The sequence below is a fragment of the Epinephelus fuscoguttatus genome, linkage group LG15 (genome assembly GCF_011397635.1).
Source record: "Epinephelus fuscoguttatus linkage group LG15, E.fuscoguttatus.final_Chr_v1".
NCBI lineage: Eukaryota > Metazoa > Chordata > Actinopteri > Perciformes > Serranidae > Epinephelus > Epinephelus fuscoguttatus.
In genome coordinates this window covers 14,971,336-14,990,517 of record NC_064766.1, presented here as the reverse complement: position 1 = coordinate 14,990,517, position 19,182 = coordinate 14,971,336, and the positions used below count along the sequence as shown (strand labels likewise).

Here is a 19,182-nt window from a genome sequence, read left to right as displayed (position 1 = left end):
CTGCACCAAATTTGAAAGCAATCCATCCTACAGTTAATGAGACATTTCTTTCAAACCAAAATCGTCAATCTCATTGTGGCATTAGAGAAGGGAATCACCAAAGTTATTACAATTCATTCTTCTGGGGACCATGTGTGTCTGTATAAAATTTCATGGCAATCAGTTCAATAATTGATGAGATATTTCAGTCTGGACCAAATTGCAACAGAGCTAACTTACTCCATTAGCATGGCTAAAACCAAAATAAAATAACAAACCAAAAATCAAAGTGGCTCATACAGCACCTTTAACCAAACCAAAACATAAAACAATACAACAACACACACCTGTTTAACATGTGGTTTTATTGAAACACTGGATTATGTTTTCCTACAACACTGATGTGGTATGCACAATTCAAACACGAACAGTGGAATATAAAAAAGCTGAAGAATATAACAGTAACAACATCTAGAGAGAGAGAAGCATCGTTTTGGTCTCTTCCTCTGAATATTTTTTACAGCAGTACAAAACCAATAGACCCAATTGACAACGTGCATCAATTTAGTGGTGTGAGTTTGGTGTTAAAAGATGCTTTGATATTTGGAAACACCAGAAATTTGAACATACATAGAAAATACTAATATTAAGTGCACTTTAAACATACTTTTCTTGTTGTCTTGCATATGATCTTTCCACATATATACTGTATTTTCTTGCCATTGATTGTAGCTTGCATACACATATATCATAATAGGAGCAAAAAGCTAGCCTAGCATGTAAACTATTTTGCTCTCCTTCAAGCCTTACGACACGGGAGCCATTTAAAATGACATGAATGATTCAACCTGATCAGCTACTGTGCAAACTGTTGGGAAAACAGTCAGTTCCTTTAATGAAATAATCAAGAAACAAAACAGGAGTCTTGAATTTCTAATCGTATGGCATATGAATATTTCCTCCAACAATTAACTTAATCTTGGCTCCTTTCAGCTCATTATTTTTCTAAATTTTATCCTTTAAATTGAAAACAAACTTTAGGCAGAGCAACAACATATACATTATGCAAAAAACAAAAACACAATAATAAGCCGCCATTTTCTTTGGTTTTTCTTCATTTGTCATTCCAGACTATGTTTACATGCACATAGTATCTTTGGTGTTAGCTTGTATCCTTGTTCAGGAGATTCGTTTGATAGCTTACCCCAGAACATCTCTTTATACATGAATGAGCTTGTATTTTGAGTATTGCAATTAGCAATGATCTGCCATTAACAAAAAGATCCAGCAATTACATTCAGGTCTCCCGTAATCAAGATTACAATCTATCCAGGCCACTGGAAGCAAGGTATGACTGTTACATGCTCCAACACATGAAGAGAAAGCCTCAGTAATTTAAGGGAATATTGTTGTACGTGTAAACATAGCCATTGACCTCCACCTTTCACTCCTCTCTCTCTATGGTCCGAAGCAGTATACTTTATACAAAATCAAATTTGGCAGGTTTGCAGAGGCGTAACTGTGAAAAATAAGGCTGGGCATCTATATCATATCGATATTGTTATATGAGACCAGACATTGTCTTACATTTTGGATATCATTATATCCTAAGTGTTGTCTTCTTTTGGGTTTAAAGGCTACATTACAGTAAAATGATGTAAATTCCTGAACTTAGACTGTTTAAGCTGCTCTATTACTTGCCTTTACTCACATAGTCATTAAATCCACATTACTGATGACTGTTTATCAAAAACCTCATTGTGTAAGTATTTTGTGAAAGCACCAATAGTTAGCCCTACAACAATATCACATTATTGATATTAAAGTATTTGGTCAAAAATATTGTGATAATTGGTTTTCTCCATGTCACCCAGTCCTAGAAAAAAAAAATCCAAACGCAAAATTATCTTTTAATAACTTGGGTTGGCCACTAAACATCCTGGGCCAATCGTTACACAAGTACTTTGTGAACGTGAAATTAAACCCTGTGATTTTTAAATTGCAAACAACAAATGGAGTCACACTTGATTACAATACTACAATGAACTATACCAGTTGTGCTAAAACTCCATAGTTTGCTCCCACCGTGACCCAAATGCTCCTCCCGCTGGTGTGAATGCCATTAAACAGACAGTGATTACACTAGCATTGGCTCGCAGCATTGTATTTGACAGCAGTTCAACAGCCTTTGAGAACCTGCCTAATTCAATTTATATTTTGAGCATACTGCAGGCCTAATACCCTTTCTCTTCCCTCAAGCGCTGACAAACACCAGGCGGGTGGAGTAGATCAGGTCAGCCAGGTAAAGGATAAAGTTGACAGCAGTGAGCACAGCCACCGCCATGGTCTTATCCCACACACACAGCCCCAGTGCGGTGTTGCAGTTGTAGGGCCTATCTTTTGTTCCACCATGCTTGGGATCAAAGTTGAAGATGGGCCAGATAATGGTTGCTGACAGATAGAGGACCACGGCCAGGAGGGCGTAGGCAGACAGGAAGCGTGCAAATGGGAAGGGGAGGCAGCCGGTGCATTCGCCTATGCAGAGCAGGATGATGGCAGCCGACAGAATGAAGCAGATGCAGTAGACTGACATGCAGTACTTGAGGGCATCGTGACGGTCGTACAACACAGGGTCGCTGACGAAGACGAAGATGATGCAGGCCACAAAGGTCTCGCAAACTTTCAGCAGGCCGGGGGCTGTGGCCATGTAGCCGGCCACCTCGCCTGGACGCGCCTTGCTGATGCTAACCTCGGTCATGTAGGCGATGGTGGCCAGGCAGGAGAAGACGGTCGCCACGATGCGGTAGTCACGCGTTTCACTTGGTCCTGTTGAGCCCTTGAGGAAGTAGAGGGGGAAGATGATGGAGGCAGACAGGCAGAGCAGGGCGGCGTAGCAGGCAAAGGTGATAGGGAAATTCTTCCAGGAAACAGGGGCTCTGGTCTGAAGGCCGAACAGCTCCACCAGGATGACAAGCAGAGTCCCAGCGAAGCTGAAGGCCCAGCAGAAGATGCACCAGTCTCCGGTGCCATGGTAGAGTCTGCCTCCATGCACTGCCACGGAGAAGGCAATGCAGGAGAAGACCAGCGCTGCCAGCCGTGTCCATAGGAGGGGGCTGGAGTGGAGGACTATAGCCATGATGTGGTAGGTGATGTGTGAAGCTGGAATGGTTCTTGCAAGATATGAGTCTCTTCCTATTGGGAGTCACTTCCGCCGATTTTTGCTGTCAGCCACTCAGGGAAGGCAGAAAAGGCTGTAAGAAGAAAAGACATGGAAAAGACTTAGTAAGCAAGATTTCAGCGCTTATGCAATTTTTTATGACCTCTAGATGGAGAACATGATACGACCACGAGGGCTTAAACAGACTCTGCACTCCTACATACCATTTTCTGAAACACACAATGCTGTTATTGTATTTTTATGAATGGTTGAAACAACAAGTGAAACCATGAAAACACAATTTAAAACCACAAATAATGACTGCACTGTGTTTGCACTCGTCACAGCACATTTACATCTGGTCAGATCATCTGGTGAACACTCCCCCTCTTTTTCTCTGTTGCTTTCTGCCCCGTATCAAGCTCCAGACTGCTTTCTCAACAGCGTTCCTGCCCTGAGCGCAGACTGTTTCACTCTGACATTCCTCCATGCTCATGTCCTCGGACGGGCGTGGTGCCGCAACCTCCACCGACCCCGCAGTGTGTCTGTCATCGTGCTCTAAACATGGCCCTCTCCACTCGTTCCACTCCCACTCCCAGGGACCTCACCTACACTGCACAACAAGGCTGAGAATCTAGTCCTGCCTAAACTTTGTTAAAGGAAACTGCATCTTTAAGGCCCTGAAAACCTCTTGTTACTATTAGAGATAGGGTTTTTTCAGAGAACAAATTTTTCTTCCAAAGCTAAAGCAGTTTTTTTTATTTCACATGATTTCCTGATGGTTTTACAATGCTATTTGAAGAGGGCAGGGTTCAGTTGGAAACAGCTGATGTCACAGCTGATGTCAGTACACCAACTTAGAGTAAGTTTTTAAGCACTAAAGGGGCTCTATGCAAAATTCAGAGTTGTCTGGACACAGTTCTCAAAATGGAGGCAGTACGGATTACAACTCTAACCATATCTGTTGGTTTTGTATTTCACTTTATTTCGATTCAGCAAATTATTTTAAATCAAACATGGCTAAAAGTTAAAGCTACTGCAAAAGCATTTTCAGATGCATCTCCTCATGTAACAGCCAAATGAGAAAACCTCTACTGTCATAAAAATTCAAAGTTACTGGGTTTTTTTGCCAAGAGTTTAGTAGCTCATTATTTCCTCAACTTGGTAAACGATATAAAGTATATATTTACTGAGTAAATTGGAGAGTGGAAAGAGTCATAAAGTCAGCAAACCGCTACTGGTCACACCAGACCAAGTGAGCAGTTGTAGCACACCACACCACCCAGTCTGCTGGGTTAAACAAGGGTGTGTTTTATTGCCTATGAAATTAATTGTTCATTTGTTAGAGAATGAATATGCCATTTCCTCTTTTACACAGCCACACTTGTAGGCTACATAGGAATATGTTTTGGCTATGGCTTGATTTGTCCGTTGACTATTTTTTGATTGTTTTTGATGTCAGCTGCAACCAACAGTTTTGCTTGCTAAATTACGTTTTTACTTGTACTATAAAAGTGTTTAAGGTGGGCTAATCAATCATTTGACTAATCTTTTTCGACACAAGTTAGAGCAAGTTTGCTTGACCGACAGATGTCCATCAGAATATAACACTCAGCCTTGTCTACTGCCCGTCATTTTGCTCCACCTTCACCCTCAAATTAGAATTTTGAGACAAATGGTGCAACAATCTCGTCTCAAGGTTTCAGAACACCCTTTCCGAAATGATAGTTGATGTCACGTTTTCAACAAACCCTAGAGACACCAGATCAGGTGTGAAATGCTTGTGTTCATCTGTTACCATTGTAAGGCAGAGAAGGGTTTTTCCAGTTGATGCAAATTACTAAAACTGCAACCTTGTGTGCAGCAGCATGTACTGTGATCTAATGAGGATACTGTCATTAATACAGATATCCTCTCCCTGCTCTACAGTGGATTTCTATTGAACGTTGGTGCATCTATATAAAGAAGCTCTTGTTCTTTGATTCTGAGGGACTGATGGTGATGACAGCTGATGGTTGTTGATGTGCATTTTCTGAAGTCAGCTTTGGACAAAATATATCTGGATGGGACAAGAACTCAGCACTTGTACCAAGATTCTTTTGTTACATGCTTCACAAAATATCTTGACACAAGTTGATCTGGTTTCGAGGCTTTCACAAAAACAAGATTTTCAGCCACAAAACACATTTAATGAGATAAGTGGGACATTTTCACAGTGTCAAAACCCTCTGACAGCACCAGCTGTCCTCCCTCCCATCCCTCCTGACACCCATCACCCACTTGGCTCCACAAGGACTGCATTCCCTGTTCCCAGTTTACACAGAGAGACAGTTATAAACAAGGAGAAAAGGCCTGTTTACATTAGCCCCATTAAACACCTATAAAATAGTCGATGCTGGGGAGGTGAAAAGCTGAACTGGTGGCGAGGTATGAATAGAAAGAAGGGAACAAAAAAGAGAGAGAAATGGAAAAAGAGACCCCTTAAACTCCTGTATGATGACTAAGTTGAAGCCAAGAGGGAGTGGAGGGGAGGGAGGGGAGGAAAAAGAGGGAGGAACATGGGGGAAGCCCTGTGTCTCAGGCCGCAGAAGGACACATAGTTTAAACACAGTGATGGAGTAGAATAGCAGAGAAGTGAGTCACCACCGGGCCCCTCTCTTTCACCACTCCTTCTTTTCTCTCCCCCCTTCCTCCGCCCTTATTTCTTGTAAGATTTTCCAACTTACTGATGTGTTCCAGATGTGCTGCAGTCTGGCTGCTGCTGAACAACTGGTAACTTTGTCATATTTGCCAAGTTCTTTCCTTTCCTCTCTTTTCCTTCCCTTCCTTCCCTCCTCATCGTCTCATTTTGGCGGCTACTCCCTCTCTTTTCCATCAGTTGTCCTCTTACTCCCTCCCAGCTCAATACTCCCACTCCAGCTTTAAAGTCAGGGTACCAATTATGCTTCATGTAAACCACTCAAAATAAACGTATACGGAGGGGTCGTAATGGAAAAATCAATCCCGCCACTCCTGCCGCCATTACTTTGCTGCTTATGGAATCAAGTCAGGAAAGAAATGTGAGAGGAAAATGGCAAAGGGAGGACAAAAAAAGGAGAAAAGAAACAAGAGCACAGGGTGGAAAAGTGTCTTTTCACAGCGCAGCATGGAAAACACGACAGGATCACACAAATAGGGGCACTTCCCCAAATGGAAGAGGTACTGAAAATAGGCTCACACATCAGGCTTGCAACAGGACAGCAAACAGGATGTGACAGCATCATGCTCCTCTGCACAGTCACTTTTCATACAGACAGCAGGACACACACACAGACCCATGCACACACATGTGCAGGAAACAAGTGTTTGTCTCAGGCAGAGAGGTCATGTGCGCTGCTTGTTTGGTTGTCATGACACAACATCACTAACTCGATTTTACCCATAATTCACTTACAGGAAACCTGGGGGTCAAAGCACAAGAGGAGCTCTGCTGGCAAACCATCCCAGTGTGTGTGTAACAGCTTCATGTTAGTATATTAGTGTGTGACTGTTGTGTGTTGCAGTCTGTAGCAAAATGTAGTCTACCTTAACATTTGACCTTTGTAGACCAAAAAAAAAAATCCTAAGTATTCAGCAATTTTCCCCGGTTTCATTTTTGTCAGACAAGAGAACCATCAGAAACACCATGAGAGCAGCAACAAGATACTAAACCTCTCTAATGAAACACACACTGACCTTTTTTCAGACCTACCACACCTACTCAATGCTGAGGGAAATTTGGATACAGTTCGGCATTTAAGTCAAGAACACTAAGGAGGTTATTAGTGAGAATCTAAATCAGTATCTTCAACACATTCAGGCACAACTGTGACACAAAATCCAAAAAGAGAGGGTAAAAGTCCCCATAAAGGAGTGTGTGTCAGTGTGACAGCTGTGTGCTAGGCTCCTGCAGAGGTTCATTCATTGACAGTGAAGGTGGGTGTGCCGCCTGCCGCACCCTTCTCCCACCACACACACACACACACACACACACACACACACACACACACACACCCCAAAACATAGAAATAAATGTTAAAAACAGGCATTTGTCTTCAGGAAACTGGGCTGAAAATACATTTTTGAAAACACTGTGCAGCTGATGAATGTTTCAAAGTCTCTCACCACAAAAATACTACAGCAGAAAAAAATTAAAAAGTAACGTAACATTTTAAATATAATCATTTATAGTTGTTCCTTTTAATGTCAGCTCTGTTTTTACATGGACACATTTCCAAACCCACTTTAAGTATGGACTCAATAATGTCAAAATATGATAAGTTTCCTCTGACGTGCGTAAATGAAAGGCACCCTTGCTGCTGATTCTTTCACATTCTTCACATGAGGCATGCAGGTAGGCAAGATGCAACAAGTTGTAGCTGAACGCATTTTTTTTCCCTTGCACAAGCTCACAGTATCTACCTCATAAAAACACGCTTAAAATCACCACCATCAACTTGTAGGCTATGTTTGATGTTAGAGTTGGTTACCTTTGGCTGCGGAGAGTCTCTCGTTTCTCCGGGACATCCAGCAGTAGAGAATCGTAGGTTGCAACTCCTCAGCTCCCTGACATGACCAGCAGCTCAGAGAAGCAGCTCCCCGCCCAGCTAACCAAATTAGGCATCAAATTTGTGCACCGTTATTCACATCTGTCTCGACTCTCCTCCTCCTCCTCCTCCTTGCAGCCTGAAGCCCAGGACACTGACTGCTGAACACACCCAATGCAGAGCGGCAGAAGTGTGCAACCCTTTTCGAAATTGCATTTTTGATGTGTTTTCCACATTTTCAGAGGCTGGGAGCAGCGTGAAAAGTAGCCCAGGGTTTTTGTATCGCTCTTGTATGTAAAGATGCTGTGTATTGATCCCTGTAATGTGAAATCGAAGAGAACTTCAGTGATTGTTATTTTTGTTATCATCCAATGTGATTGGGTGACATGTGGTCAGATGTTTGTGTCAGTAAAGAAAAACATTTTTCGTGTTTAAATTCAGTTGGGCTGAATACATCTGGTAAATTGTGTTATAATTCGTGAAAAAGTGGGCTAAGCTATAATAAAACCCCGAATATGTGAAAAGACATTAGCTGAGTTAATATTCGCTATCAAAGTCATATGATTTACTTAAGGACCCACCCAGTTAAGTATTAGGCCTACTAATGAAACGTTTATTTTACCACCCCTCCATCAGCGTTTCTATCGGCACAGTCCAGATGACACAAAATATTTGTCAGTGCTAAAGACTGACTCATCGTAGTCTGGGGTTATTTGTATGCGTTGCCCAGCAACGGCAGCTGTAATTCCTGACAACCGTATGGTATTTACCGAGTGTTGTAAATCGACGCGTTTCCTGACCGTGTTAAAAAAATGATCCGAGCGACAGAGGGAAGTCAGTGTGCTCTCACATGCACATTCTTACAAGATTACCTTAATTTACCTAAATTGCTCACATTTCATTCCACCGTTAAAACCTAATGTCATGAGACCAGCACACCGTGTGTTTGTTAGTAGAGAGAATAAGGTTTATTCTATTCTATTTTGTTATATTTTTCACTAATTTTATTACTGAAACAAAAGCTTAAACTTAATACTGGACAATAACACGACTATGTAAAGTTCATCTTGTAGTTCATCTTTAATTCTAGAAAAAAAATCACTCTATAAACCAGATTGATTTAGAAAAGGGTGCTGGGATAGAAAAATCTTTGGTTAACATAAGAGCAGGGTGAAAGAAGCATAGATTATCAGGAAAATGTACTTAACCTCTATACGGTTTCTATAGGTACTGTATCATAATATAATTTTATGTTTTGTATGAAAAATCCCAGTCAAAAATAAATTATTTCCTTCTGAGTTGCAGTGGAGTAGAAGTATAACATGGCCTGAATAGGAAATACTGAAACGAAAGTGTCTAAGTACAGACTTTGAGTGAAAATGGCCTACTTATTTCATTCCACTTCTGGAAAAGACTGACCACATGGCCCGAATTTCTGGATTGGCTGGGGTTTATACTAAAAAAACAACAACCTGGAAGTAAGAAAAATAGTTCTTAACTCGTTACACAAGTTCAGCAACTCACAACAGAGTAGCTACTCTGAAGTACACATAATGTGTTGTAAAGATTTACAACACTTATGTAAAAAAACAAAACAAAACATGGAACATTTGACCTCCATACATGTCATAAGATTCAACAATAGTAGTAATAATGATTCAAAACCTGCCTAGTGTAATAGTTAGCTCTATTTTTCCACCTCTTATGGCTCCGATCTAAAGTATTCAATGAAGCAACACATATCCTCTGATTACAAATAAATCAGGAAGTAGAGCTCTCCTCTTCAGTATTCCACCCCTACGAGCCAAGCCAGGCCCAAGTTTGGCAGCTCATTTTTTTGTAAAATAATATTGCTGATTTTGAGATTTGACCAGCTGATTAATGAAAATAAATTGGACTTTCAGGTCATTGGTGAAATAAAAACACTCTCACTTATCTTCAGTTGTCTTGCAATGAATTCATTTATTTAAAATATTGATAGCGGGAGACAAACCCAACACATCAGTGGTGACATGGAGGTTGCTTAAAGAAAGAAAATATTTTGAACTTAAATTTGTCATTAAAAAACAAGGTCACTGGTGGAGGTGTGTGCTTCTTCATCTAGTCTGAACAACACGATGCCTGTCTGCAGCCTGAGATGCAAGATCTTGTTAAGTTTGTGATAAGATGGGTAAGGACATCTTCACTTGCTGTCGAGTGTACGGGAAAGGTTGGGGTCAGTTGACCATGACACTGCAGAAACACATAGCCAACATTTTCTATATATTTTTTAATTTAAAAGTACTTTTGCATGTTCCTTGTGCGATTTTCAGCACATTTCCCGCATACCTACCACCTCTAAAAACTACATAGCTCTTTCGTTTTTATTCAGATATACTGGAGGGCCTGCAAGCATTTTTTATACTTTTTTTTTTTAGAGGATTGGCCTGTTTTTTCATAGTAAATTGTAATGCTATACTTTTGCCATACTTGTTTGCATTGTTAATTTCATTTTCTATTTATATGTTTAAAATTTGCACCAATAATTCGAAGCAAATTACTTTTATGTGAAAACCTAGTTTGTGAAACTGGACGTGACTGAGCATCAATTAAAGAGGTTACTAATAAAAATAAATAATAAAATATTATTAAAAAAAAATAGATAAATACTGATGACAAAAACAACAAGAGTGAACCTTACACCATAATCTAAGATTAAACATTTTATTTTTAGGCATTTATTTTTTTGTCCTGTGAGTTTTTTACACCACCGCCACCAGATGGCGCCAGATTTAAACTCCAGGCCATCGCGCACGACGTCATAATTTTGCGACATTTTCACAATACAATCGTCAGTTTCTGGAGACCGGTGGATGTTTGGAGAAGGTAACATCATGGCGTCGGGAGCAGGAGAGCAGTCCACTGGACACGATGCAGAATTGGACGAATTGTTGGACAGTAAGTGTTGACATTAAGTCTTTAGGGCGACCCTGTCTTTACCCATTTGAGTACTGTTTGTCCTGGTGTTTAAAACGGCTGTGATTTGGCGCTGGGTCCCGTCCATCTCCCTCTCTGGCAGGGGCTAGCTTGTGCGCTCGGTGGGACCTCCTGTTCAGGTCCCAAATATCGGCACAGTAACGTTCGCCCATCGCTGACAGTCGGACCTGTCGGATATCATTCTTTAAATTAAAGTTGCCACTGCACGCGGCTAACATAATGTCATAAAGTACTTCGTGGTGCTAATGTTAGCTATGTTAGCTAACTTAGCTAGATGTGCTCCACATCAACCATACATTACGTATTTGCCCTTGAATCTTATTTTATCGCTTTCCCCCCGCTGGTCGGTGTTAGACAAAATAAAAACTCGATAATCTGACATGGCGGCTGAGCTGTCAGTGATAGTTGTGTCAGTGCTGTCTGCCTTTCTTTACAAGCCTTTTTGTTCTCATGCATGTGATGAATTCATTTTTGCTTCAGTTATTGGTGTTTACGTACTGCAATCATGTGGCTTTATTAAACATCCATTCAGTTACCATGTCATTAGATACATCTAGCTAAAATAATGCTTGTATTAGACCCTGATACAACAGCCATGTACAAAAATCCGACCTTTTTGAAGGTTGTAAAGATAAGGTTTTATGGATACTGGTTTCAAAAGTTATTGATTAAACTTAATTTCATCTTAGAGGCCGCAGTGATGCTGTTGAATTGGATGTCCTATAATGAGAGGTCTACAGCCTTTATTAATGAGGATAAACTAAATATTAAGTTAACAGTACAGTTCAAACAGCTCCACAAACCGGTGTAAAAGTTACTGCTAAACTTCTGTGTTGTTAGTTTAAGCTGGGCCTACCCAATTACCCAACTGAGTATTGCATTTCATGACATCAAACTCAGAGCTGGTCTTCCATTTTAAATTACACCATTTAAGATAAGAGACATGATTTTACATTTCAAAATGAGCTTAAAACATTACCAGTGAGGAAGAATACAAGATAAATGGCTTGTGGACACAGTTGAATTGTTAGGAATTTGCTGCATTAGTTGTTTGGAGACATTTGATGTACATGTTTATGCCTTCTCTCTTGCGGGTGCTGAAGCTGATTATAAGAAGTACATAATAGCTGATTTCTTAACATTTGTGTTGTTGAATTACTCCTTTAAATCTCTGTGCTGTTTTAGTTCTAACATTTGTCTTTGCTTTCAGGTGCGCTGGATGATTTTGACAAGACACCGGCCCCTCCAGCCCCTCAAGCTGCTGCTGCGTCCTCTTCAGCCACAAGTGGTGCTGAGAAGGTGGGTTTGTTATTGTTTGTGTAGTGATGGTGCTGTTTCAGGGTTCATATCCCGTGCTACCTATGCACAGACTATATAATCTCAGCCTCCACCTTTCTGTATAGGCTTTTCTCTCCTTACTGAATTGTACTTGTCACCTGTATACAGCTTGTGAATCAATTTTGTGTGAACTTGGCTCAAGTAGCAACAGCACTGATTTATTTTAATGCAGGGGTCTCAAACTCAAATTACCTGAGGGCCGCTGAGCATCCAGTCTTGTCCCAAGGGGGCCACTTCAAGTATTCCACAAAAAATGATTGAAAAAAATTGAATTTCGATTGGCGATCATCTCACTGACAACGTAACTTGCTTCAAGTGCTGCATCGGACTCCTTTCTTGCTCTCTGGAAGAAGTTTTGTTGCGTTGACAGTCCTTTCTTTAGCTGTGCAGCTCATTGTGTCCGTTCATCTCCCTGGTACTTAGCATACTGCTCTGCATGTTTAGTTGAATAATGCCACTTTAGATTGTACTCCTTAAACACGGCAATTTTCTCATTGCAGATGAGACAGGTGGCATTCCCCTTAAACTCGAAGAAATAATCAGTCTCCCACTTCTCCTGAAACACTCTGTACTCAGCATCAACCTTTCTTTTGGCCATAGTGTTAGCAGTGTGCCAAATGTTTGGTTTTTTTTCTACTTGGTTTCAGGTGTGGTGATGCGTTCAAGGGTCCCAGAATCGGGCATTTTTCCTCAGTCGTGACAAGGCTGCATTCAAGGTCCGCTGCGTTCACGGCCGCTGCGGGCCGGATTTCACTATGAATTGATATCAAATAGCGGGCCGTATAGAATGGTCTGGAGGGCCGTGTCTGGCCCTCGGGCCGTGAGTTTGAGACCCCTGTTTTAATGTAACAGAGAACTAGTGTCACTCAAAGGTCCAGTGTGTAGGATTTAGGAGCACCTGTTGGCAGAAATGGTATGCCATATCCATAACCATGTTTTCATTCACTTATAATAACAATAAAATAAGAATCATGTTGTCATTACCTAAGAATGAGTTGTTTACATGTACATATAGAGTGGGTCCTCTTCTGCCCAGACCACCCTGTTGTTCCACAGTAGTCCAGAATGGACTAACCAAACACTGGCTCTAAACAGAGGCATTCACGTTTTCTTTTTTTTTTTTTTTTGGTCAGCCTCTATAGTTGTCCTACATGCCTGGCTCACAGGAGAAGTTTCAGCTCTGCAACTCCTACACACTAGACTGTTTATTGACTTTAATATAAGGTTATTTTCAACCCAAGAATCGAGGAATTAGAGAAACTAATAATTAGAAGAAACTTAAAACTTTGATTTTCCTGCAAAGGGATATGTTTGGATATTGCTGTCTAAAGTTTTTTTAAATTATTTTTGAAATGTCCACCAACATACTTGATTATCAAGTTATATTAAGGGAAAATTGTCTCTTGATATATACTTTTCTGATTGTTTGAGGTCACTGTCTCTAACAAGAGACAAAATATTTACTTATTTGGTAGTTATCAGTCTGTCACGTGGTCAGTTCCTCTGTCTCTGTTTTCTTCATGTGACAACCTGTTTACTTTTGCTGCTGCCAAGTGTGTTGATCAACTGGTTGTTGGATGTGTCATGTGCAAAGCTTGATGTGCAAAGCTTAAAGTTCACTACCCACCACCTAATGTTTCTGGTGAAGTAACTGTGGTCAAGAAGCCAAAATTGTAGCAAGAATTGTCTAGTAGAGACTGATCGTAACAGACCACACACTTTAAAGTTACAGGTGATGACAAAGTAGTTATTTAGTATGACAAGGAAACACACTTTAAATGCAGCCACTGATAACAGGGAAGACTCAATTTAGCACTCACAGTCTTTCCCCAAGGTGTCTTAGATGGAGTTTTACACGTTTTCTGTTTACCTGTGTAGCCACCCCTACTTGAAGACTGCAAACTCTTTGAGACTCTCTTCGAGGGGGACATGGCTGCCCAAGCCAAGGAGGAGTGGGAGAAAGCCATGACTGAGCTGGCCCACGAAGAGCCAGAATTACTGCAGCACTTCCATAAACTGTCAGAGGCTGCAGGCAAAGTTGGTAAGGGCTACAATTTTGCTTTGTATTTTTGATATGTTTCTGTGCCTGCTCTTTTGTTTCTGTAGCGTAATTGTTATGTGTGTTTTCTGTGTAGGCACTGATACTGCCTCCCAACAAGAATTCACTTCCTGTCTTAAAGAAACTCTTCGTGGCCTGGCCAAAAATGCAGACAACCTGCAGGTGGGTTAATCAGAAATGATCAGTCATTGTGAAAGTGTTTAAGTGATGTGAACATCGAACAGTTAATAATCTATTGGTATTGTTCTCTTACAGTCCACAGGACTAGCTGGAGACGACCTTGTCAAGGCTCTAGAGGGCCTGGGTTTGGAAGAGGGTGGCGAAGCAGGCAGTGATGACGGAAACATCCTGCCCATCATGCAGTCCATCATGCAGAATCTTCTCTCTAAGGAAGTGCTTTATCCATCTCTCAAAGAGATCACTACCAAGGTGCATATCTGCTTTACCTGCCATCACTACAGTCTCTAGTTTTACTGTGAAACATCACTCATAAATGTCACCTACCCTCACAGTACCCAGAATGGTTGGATGCCAACAAGCCAAGCCTTAGCCCAGAGGACTACCAGCGCTATGAGCAGCAGTCCAAAATCATGGGAGAGATCTGTAAGCAATTTGAGGAAGAGGGTCCAGAAGATAAAGAGGGCACGTTCGAGAGCATCATGGACCTGATGCAAAAGGTTGACACACTCTGTAGTTTACTTCTTGTTTGTTGAAATGTTAATTGTGAATAACACTGAGAAAAAGAAATCAGAATCAGTCTGTTTATCGGTTTGTTACAATGTCTTTTGCCTAGAATATTTTTTAGAAGAATTGTAAATTAGCATTTAATTTTTACTACAACTAATAAAGTGCTTACATGATGCAGATGCCATACATTAAGTATCTAATGCTACAAGAGTACAATGACAGTCGACAGCATAGATTAAAAATAGTTGTATTTTTTACTTTAATTTCAGTAGACTTTCAATCAGTCAGTTTATTTGCTACATGAAATCATAAAATATGATCTCTGTAAAATGTTGTAGTTGTCAGTTCAGTCAGTATGTGGTAGTGGTAGTACTAAATAAATGTCAGTGTTTGGCTTGTTAAGAATGACACTCGTCACAGACTATGATGCTTTTATTTACAGCTGCAGGACCTTGGCCAACCACCAAAAGAGCTAGCAGGTGATGCGGTAAGCATTCCACTAATCTCTGTCAACAAAATACATGTGTAAGTGTAGTAGTGTGTGTATATTTACAGTATATGACCTCAGTGAATGGCACAAGATGTGTTTCACTGTCTTAAGTGAAAGAAAATATGTTGACATCTGAAGGCTTGAGGGTATATTTGTTTGTCATGATGGACTTTTTAAAAATGTTTTTACTGTGTGATTTGGAACAAAAAGAATTTGTTTTACATATATTTTTTTAATTGACGTTTAGATTCCTGAATCAATATAATTCAATTCAGTTGCTTCATTTAGACTATGTGGAGGTGGTGAGAAGTTAGAGCTTTTAATTGTGGTGGTCTATAAATAATGTCACGCGCTATCCGTTTTAAGAAAAACAAACTGAAAGCGAGATAGCAGAAAATGGCGGACAGTCCGAGGAGATACGGTCCAAAGATAGTCTATAAGACTAGATAACACATTATAAGCTGTGCCAAAGGTACCAAATGGTGCACACTTCTGGTCTCCTTTGTGGGTGTGGTCGTCTGTCCCTGCACCCCCCACTCATTTGGAAGTATAATTTCCATCAGTGGATGCATGAAATAAGATTCAAAACAATACAATACTATATACACAACAAATTTAATGTGTATTCCTTATTTTGCCACTCGTTTTTATCTGCTAGCTTGATGTCTGATATCAGCGGAGTGTGAAATCACATCAGTTGTTGCCGGATCTCGCGAGAGTGTGTCGCTTAAAAGTTAATTTTCTCCTTATTGGTCTGTCTGAAAAATACCATTTCAGAGTCAGAATGTTTAGAAGGTTTGGGGCTTGTAAAAATCGGTCCAGTGACTATGGGGCGAAGGGAACGGTAATACTCAAGTTTATTTTTCTCACTGAAATTTATAGACTCAGGGTTGCCAATAGTCTCTCAATGGGGCGGGGCAGTGGTGAAACCCACGTGACACAGATGCAGGAAATGAATCTAAAGTGGGCCATCTCAGTTTATCAATTTATGGACCCTTTATGGACCTTCAGTCTGTAGCATCTGAAACTCAGCCAGCTCAAACAGAGCCACACAAATGAACAACGAAATAAGATTTGAACCATTTTAAATAGTTTTTAAAAAATCAATGTGGTGGTCAGTGTTAATATAGTAGCCACAAATAAGTCAGTGTATGGGGACACACTGCAGAGCAGGGACAGCTAAATGTAACAGTTTAAGTTTACTTCACTTTACTTTGTACATGTACATTTTGTTTACAACTTGTCTACGCAGTGTATGACTGACAGACATGTGATGTGCATTGTATTTGGGAATATGCCTCATGATAGGCAGTGTCTAGAAGTGCATAATGATATGAACTTTCTCCCATGGTCTAGTGTAAAAAAAGTAAACAATAAATCATTATATTGAATCCCAGCACTTGTAAAATCACGCATTACTCAACAATTGCAATACATATTGAATCAGCACCCAAGTATCGTGACACTATGTAAGCAGGACATATGTATATTGTCCCAGACACAGCGACAGTATCACTGTGTAAAAGATATGGGAAAATTTCTTTGACAGTTAACAAATGTGTATGGTTTTACCCAACCCTAGCATAGACATTTCAGTGTTCTTTTTCCCTTTTCACTTCCAGCCTCCGGGGTTCAACTTTGACATGGAGTCCCTCAATCTCCCAGGAGGCCCCGGGGCTGGGGCGGCAGACCAGTGCTCCATCATGTGATGAGGTAGCACTGCAGTCCATCAGAAGCACTGAAGCCCCCAAAGGCCACTCTGTGTGCATCAGTGACGGGCAGGGAGTGAAGGCGTGTGAAGCAAAGGTCAGGCAGGAGTGTGACCAAACTGTCGATACTGTTCTCCCTCATGTAGAAGGTGTGTGGATGCAGAAACAGGAGGCGGCACGATAACCAACAGGAACAACACAAACCAAACACACCCTCTTCTGTCTAAAATCACTGAATGCACGACTGAGAACATTCTAACATCTCTGCATTAGTTTGTCAGCAGAGGCTGCATTTCCTTCACGGTTTAGTTTTAACAGCATTCCTTAAAAAAAACAAACAAACACAAAAAAAATACAACTGCCGATCATCATGTTGTTTTTACAATACTGTTTAGCCTCACGGTAAAATCTATCAAACCACTTCACGGGTATAAACGGTGCCTTTGCATAATGAATTTGTCATTATTTTAGGTCTTTTACTGTCATTCAGCTAAAGCACTTGAGAAGTAAGTTTTAAAATGGTGTGGATTTTGCAATATTATCCCATGTTGACACCAAGTTAGTAATAATTATTTGTTACTTCATTTAACACACACCTCTGTTTCTGTACAAGTTGTAGAGGATGTAACTTAATGAGTTAATTACATATTAACATGTAAAAAATCTGGGAAAAAGTAGTGTACATTTGTTAATAATTTAAATAATTAAAAAGACGAAAAGTATGAGAGGTTTCCAGTGCTAACTGTAATTCAGCCAACTAATCTAACAAGACCCATCGTCCCCTAGGAATTAATTTGAAGTGACTGAGATGGTGATTTCCTTCCAAATATGCCTTTGCTGTGGTTTCATTGATCATAGTGTAGAGTTACTGTGCAAAGTGCTCCCCTTGTGATTCCCAGTGTTTTTAACGTGCAGAGTGATGTTTTCTTCAGTATGGGGTCCCCGCCAGGAAAGAAAAATAAGTGAGTGGTATTCAGGACTGTTTGCCAATTTAACCCTAACCCTAACCCTCCATCAAAAGTACATCGTGTTCTCATCAGAAAAGGTGACACAGTACTAAACATCACATTGTGTCTCACAAGGGTAGAAACATGTCTACAATTCACACAGATGCAGTGCTGCGTAAAACATGATCAGCTGGATGACATGTTGGCTGTGCTTGTTGGGTTTGTTTACTCCAGCAGCCACTTTTCACCAGCTTCTATTGCCAGTGGACAGATTTTACCGCTGTGACCCGTAGAGAGAGGTCTAGAAATCACACGACCATCAGCACATCAATAACTGTATAATAAAGGGGTACTATGAAAGGCTTCAGCCAGCCATGCACCTGAAAGAGCTCAGCTTTACCTCGAACACAGTAGAGGGGAGACTTTGCTGTGGAGGTCCATAAAGGGGGTGGGGGTGCAATCTATTCAACTCTCAGGGCCAATGCAAACACGCCCAGAGCACCGTTAAAAAAAATGCGACCTGTTATTTGACACTATTTTGTTTTGTTTTGTAAATATATGAAATAAAATAATGATATAATGTAACTGATGTATTGTTGTTTGTGGATAAGTAGTCATCAATACTTTTACAGTAGCAGAAGTGAGTAACTAGAAATAACCAGAAATAAGTACATTTATTTAGGTACTGTGCCATTTATGAGGTACTTGTACCTGAGTAGTTACATTTTTTGTATTTGTTAAAAAAACTATAGTGTCTAGCTACAGTGCCTTGCAAAAGTATTCATACCCCTTGAACTTTTCCACATTTTGTCACGTTACAAGCACAAACTTAAATGTATATTACTCGGATTTTAAGCGATAGACCAACACAAAGTAGTGCATAATTGTTAAGTGGAAGGAAAATGATACGTGGTGTTCAAGATTTTTTACAAATAAAAATCTGAAAACTGTGGCCTGCATATGTATTCAGCCCCCCTGAGTCAATGCTTTGTCCAACCACCTTTCGCTGCAATTACAGCGGGCCTCTTGACTGCTTCTCTGATTAATGCTGTCCTTGCCCGGCCTGTCAGTTTAGGTGGACGGCCACATCTTGGTAGGTTTGCAGTTGTGCCATATGATTTCCATTACTATAAAACTATTCACTGTTTATTGAATGTTCAGTGTGTAGGGTTTAGGATGTATATATATATATATATATACACACATACATATACACAGAAATCTGTGTTAGTGAGCATTTCTTCTTTGCTGAGATAATCCATCCCACCTCACAGG

The 19,182-nt window shown here is 40.4% G+C and overlaps 2 protein-coding genes across 2 annotated transcripts; one reads left to right on the top strand and one right to left on the bottom strand.

The window, feature by feature from the left end:
* Positions 1-325: 325 nt before the first annotated feature.
* Positions 326-7,803, bottom strand: myadmb (myeloid associated differentiation marker b). Its single transcript, XM_049598149.1, has 2 exons — positions 7,645-7,803; positions 326-3,230 (listed from the first exon to the last, which is right to left on the bottom strand). The coding sequence occupies exon 2, from the start codon at positions 3,113-3,115 to the stop codon at positions 2,234-2,236; it is 882 nt and encodes a 293-aa protein (XP_049454106.1). The 5' UTR covers positions 3,116-3,230; positions 7,645-7,803; the 3' UTR covers positions 326-2,233.
* A 2,738-nt stretch (positions 7,804-10,541) lies between these two features.
* pex19 (peroxisomal biogenesis factor 19) lies at positions 10,542-18,492 on the top strand. Its single transcript, XM_049598718.1, has 8 exons — positions 10,542-10,638; positions 11,888-11,976; positions 13,894-14,056; positions 14,151-14,236; positions 14,330-14,503; positions 14,587-14,751; positions 15,204-15,248; positions 16,874-18,492. Exons 1-8 carry the CDS (start codon positions 10,554-10,556, stop codon positions 16,958-16,960), a joined length of 894 nt encoding a protein of 297 aa, XP_049454675.1. The 5' UTR covers positions 10,542-10,553; the 3' UTR covers positions 16,961-18,492.
* The last annotated feature ends 690 nt before the right edge of the window (positions 18,493-19,182 follow it).